Source organism: Moschus berezovskii, chromosome 7 (genome assembly GCF_049115385.1).
Source record: "Moschus berezovskii isolate FMDL1 chromosome 7, NW_MosBer_1.0, whole genome shotgun sequence".
Classification (NCBI taxonomy): Eukaryota; Metazoa; Chordata; class Mammalia; order Artiodactyla; family Moschidae; genus Moschus; species Moschus berezovskii.
Genome location: NC_142466.1, coordinates 29,259,827 through 29,264,220, shown reverse-complemented (window position 1 = coordinate 29,264,220; position 4,394 = coordinate 29,259,827). Strand labels below are relative to the sequence as shown.

At 43.9% G+C, this 4,394-nt stretch overlaps 1 protein-coding gene across 1 annotated transcript; it reads left to right on the top strand.

The window, feature by feature from the left end:
- Positions 1-518: 518 nt before the first annotated feature.
- LOC129557103 (interferon omega-1-like) lies at positions 519-1,199 on the top strand. The gene has a single exon (XM_055427672.2). The coding sequence runs from the start codon at positions 519-521 to the stop codon at positions 1,197-1,199; it is 681 nt and encodes a 226-aa protein (XP_055283647.2).
- The last annotated feature ends 3,195 nt before the right edge of the window (positions 1,200-4,394 follow it).

Here is a 4,394-nt window from a genome sequence, read left to right as displayed (position 1 = left end):
GAAAGTGTTCTAGAAGGAAGAAAAACATGGGAGAAGCTCATGGACTGATAATAATCAGCTTCTTCTCTAAATCAAACACTAAAGAAAACCCATCCTTTGTTTCAAAGAGCTCAACTGCCACAGTGATCTGATAAATCCCTAAATAAATAGAGAAACCATAGGACTGAGGGAGCCGGGCTTCCGAGGTAAAGTGAGAGGGGAAAATGGAGCCTAAGATCTGGGCTACAGATGTTCCTGGAAAAGAGGAGAGGTACATTTATGCATGAGTGACAGGGAGCAATAATGTGTGTAATTACAAATGTATGTTTATTCTGACTTAAGATGAAGATCTTTTTCATTTGATGATGAATATCCATTTGGATAAGCACATCTGAAGTTACCTGGAAAAAGTAAAGTTAATAGTTTAGATTGATGACAAATTCTTTGACCATATTCAAAATACATAAATGAAAACTAAAATAGGAAGTAAAAGTGTATAGAAATGATTAGAAAATGAAAATTACAATGTTCCCTATTTAATGGCTTGCTTAGAAAGCATGGCATCAGAGAACCTACCTCAAGGTTCCAGCAGACACCGTCTCAGCCAGCCCAGCAGCAGCCTCATCTTCCCCATGGCCTTCGTGTTCTCTCTACTGATGGCCCTGGTGCTGGTCAGCTACGGCCTTGGTGGATTCCTGGGCTGTGACCTGTCTCAGAACCATGTGCTGGTTGGCAGGAAGAACCTCAGGCTCCTGGGACAAATGAGCAGACTCTCCCCTCGCTTCTGTCTGCAGGACAGAAAAGACTTCGCTTTCCCCCAGGAGATGGTGGAGGGCGGCCAGCTCCAGGAGGCCCAGGCCTTCTCTGTGCTCCACGAGATGCTCCAGCAGAGCCTCAGCCTCTTCCACACAGAACCCTCCTCTGCTGCCTGGGACACCACCATCCTGGCGCAGCTCCGCACTGGACTCCATCAGCAGCTGGACGACCTGGACGCCTGCCTGGAGCAGGTGACGGGAGATGAAGACTCTGCCCTGGGAAGGATGGGCCCCACACTGGCTGTGAAGAGGTACTTCCAGGGCATCCGTGTCTACCTGCAAGAGAAGGAATACAGCGACTGCGCCTGGGAAATCGTCAGAGTGGAAATCATGAGATCCTTGTCTTCATCAGCCAGCTTGCAAGAAAGGTTAAGAATGATGGATGGAGACCTGAACTCACATTGACTTGACTCTCACTGACTAAGATGTCCCATCACCCTTGTACGCTCACCTGAGGTCATTTCAGAAGACTCTGGTTTCTAGTTTAGCCACCAAATTGATTGAATTAATTCAGCCAATACATACTAATATATACTAGTAAGCAAGTAGATATAAAAGTATCCAGCTGCAGGGATATCAGTCCATAAGTAACGACTGCTTTGATGTTATTTATTTATATTTTACTTATTTAATGTATTATTTTATCTCAATATTTTATGTTTTCATATAAAAGATGTGTATCCTTACATTGTATTAAAACTTAGAAAATATATTCCCCTTTCTATTTCATTAAAATTATAATTTGTTTTATTTATTAAATACTTATCAAGATAAACTTTTTGAGTTTTTTCTTTTGAAAACCTAAATCCTTATTTTGTCTATATATACCTATCACAAAACAGTATTTGTTCATTTTATACTGCAGAACAGTTCTATCACTTTCTAACAAATTTCTGTCAAAAGGTGGAATTCTGGGAATTTTCTGGTGGTGTAGTTTTTAGGACTCTGAATTTTCCCTCCATTGAGGCTTGTTTGGGGAGCTAAGATCCTGTAAGCTGTGAGGGTGCCAAAAAGAAAACAGATAGAAGGAGATTATGAAATTGTAGAAAATGGTTAATCTTGATGTCATAGGCATCACTAATTTACACCCACTCATTAAAGAATGGCTGATAGAAATATCTGAGGGAAGCAGCCTCCTCCTGCTGGAAAGCTGATGACATAGGTGTTGACTGGCTGCTCCTGACTCCTATCACTGTCTCCCACCTCCTCCTCAGCACTGCCTTACTGAGCGATTCACTCCCTTCCACAGGACCTTCACTGCCTCCAACACAGGAGCTCTGTCCTGTGCTGGTTTCTCTAGCTGCATGGTGAGTCGGAGTGGGAGCCACAGCAAGAGAGCCCAGGTGAAAGGAGAGTTCTAGAAATTCCAAAACCTCTGAATCCCAGCTCTGCTAATGACCAGCTGCTGCTGCTGCTAAGTCACTTCAGTCGTGTCTGACTCTGTGCGACCCCATAGACGGAAGCCCACCAGGCTCCCCCATCCCTGGGATTCTCTAGTCAAGAACACTGGAGTGGGTTGCCATTTCCTTCTCCAATGTGTGAAAGTGAAAAGTGAAAGTGAAGTCGCTCAGTCGTGTCCGACCATTAGTGACCCCACGGACTACAGCCTACCAGGCTCCTCCATCCATGGGATTTTCTAGGCAATAGTACTGGAGTGGCTTGCCATTGCCTTCCCCCAATGACCAGCAATGACACCCTAAAAAAATCTCACAAACACAACAGGTGAATTTCCTCATCCTTAATATGGGGACAGTAAGAGTAGTTTTCATACAATTACTGTTTGGACTCAATGGGTGCATATCACACAAGAGGCATCAAGCGCTCCGGCAGACATCATCAGGACAGTGAGGATCACAGAGTGGCTGCGCTCAGGGAGGAGGCCGGACGGCTGCCCTGAGACAGTGGCTGGAAGCAACGCTGGAAAGGCGCGAGGCACCTGGCCAAGGTGTTTTCTTTTCAACTTGGGTGCTAGTTCCATAGTGCTTTCAGTGTGAGAATTTTCCTTTGCTGTATGCTGAAGAGAATTCCAATCTCTGGGTTTCATACCTCTAAAAGCACTCCTATGAGCTCATAAAAACTCTTTGAGAAAGAAGAATTAGCAGAAAATGCTTTGATGTAATACAAAGACGATTAATAGGGAAAGAATAGAGATCTCATATCAATGCAGAAAATCAAACACATGCAGAGGCAGGAAGGAAAGAGCAGGGGCTGTGAAATGGATTTCTGCCCTCCAATCCTAGGCTGTCCCCGGTTGGATCCTAGTTCTCTTTTCAGTAAAGTCCCTTGTCCATACTTGCTGTCATTATCACCTCCTGGAGCCTCTGCATTGCTACTGAAAGACCAAAACTCAAAAAGTGTTCAGAAGCCAATTGTTACCCTTCTCATACTAAAGAAGTGAGAAACATTATTCATGAATGAAGTGTGAGTTTCTGAAGCCTCCAACGGGCCTCATGCCAAAGAGGCACCTTCCAGGATTGCTGCTGCTACTGCCCTTGTCCCTACGGGAAGCCGCTGCTGACCCACCTCCACAGGAGACTCCACCTTTGGCAGGTAGGTCAGTTCAGTCTCCTGTGGGGTCACTGCTGCTCAGTTCCCCTGAGTCTTGGTGCTCACAAGATTCTGTTTGTCCCCTTTGAGAATAGAGTCTCTTTTCCCCCCAGTCCTGTGGAAGACTTGTAATCAAATATCGCTGGCCTTTACAGTCAGATTTCCTGGGGATACCCAGGCCCTTTTCTGGATTCGCAGACCTGGAATCCTGACGTGAGTCTTAGAACCGTCACAACAGTGAGAGAACTTTTTTGGTAGTATTGGTTTCCCAACTGGCAGGTATGGGATTTATTTTTATTGTGCTTGAGCACCTCCTACCATCTCATTATAATTTCTTTTTTGTCTTCGAACATGGGGTATCATTTTGGGTGGGCTCTAGAGTCCTCCTGTGGATGGTTTTCAACAGCTACTTGCGATTTCAGTGCATTGCAGGAGATGAGTCCATGTCCTTCTACTCTGCCATCTTGTACCAGAAGCTAAGCCAAAATGTCAATATTTGACCATTTGAAATGTGTTGAAGCATCTCATGGACACCCACCATATCTTTTATTCAGCACCATGGACCTATGTTTGGCTGAGATTTGAACAGGAGGTTAATTACTGGAAATAGGTATGTTCCTTATCTTCAAATAGTATGATTTTCTAAGAAGGGAGTTTAATAATCAAGATGTCAATATGCTGCACAGAAAATATCATTACTGAGGTATATCCAAGTTCCTGCAGTAACAGCCAGGGTTCATTTATAAAAACTGATCAACAAAGATCCCACCAATTTATATATTTCATTCACCATATTTCCACCTTTATTATTTTGAGAATTTCTTATAATCTGTACTTTTCAAGAGCAAAATCTTTCTTTTCATTTTAAACTCCCCTCCCCACACACATCCTCCATCTGGACCTTCTAAATGAGAGTCCCTTACATGGGGAGGAATTACTCCCCAAAGCAGGAGCTTGTCTCCATTTCTTATTCCCACCAGCATCCTGCACAGTGGTAGGACACTGCTGGTCCTCAGGGTTGTCAATAAAAGTGTAAGTGTAATAATGAGAATA

What these genes read in the sequence shown, in the direction of transcription:
- LOC129557103 (XM_055427672.2), top strand. Translation starts at nt 519, where the DNA reads ATGGCTTGCTTAGAAAGCATGGCATCAGAGAACCTACCTCAAGGTTCC.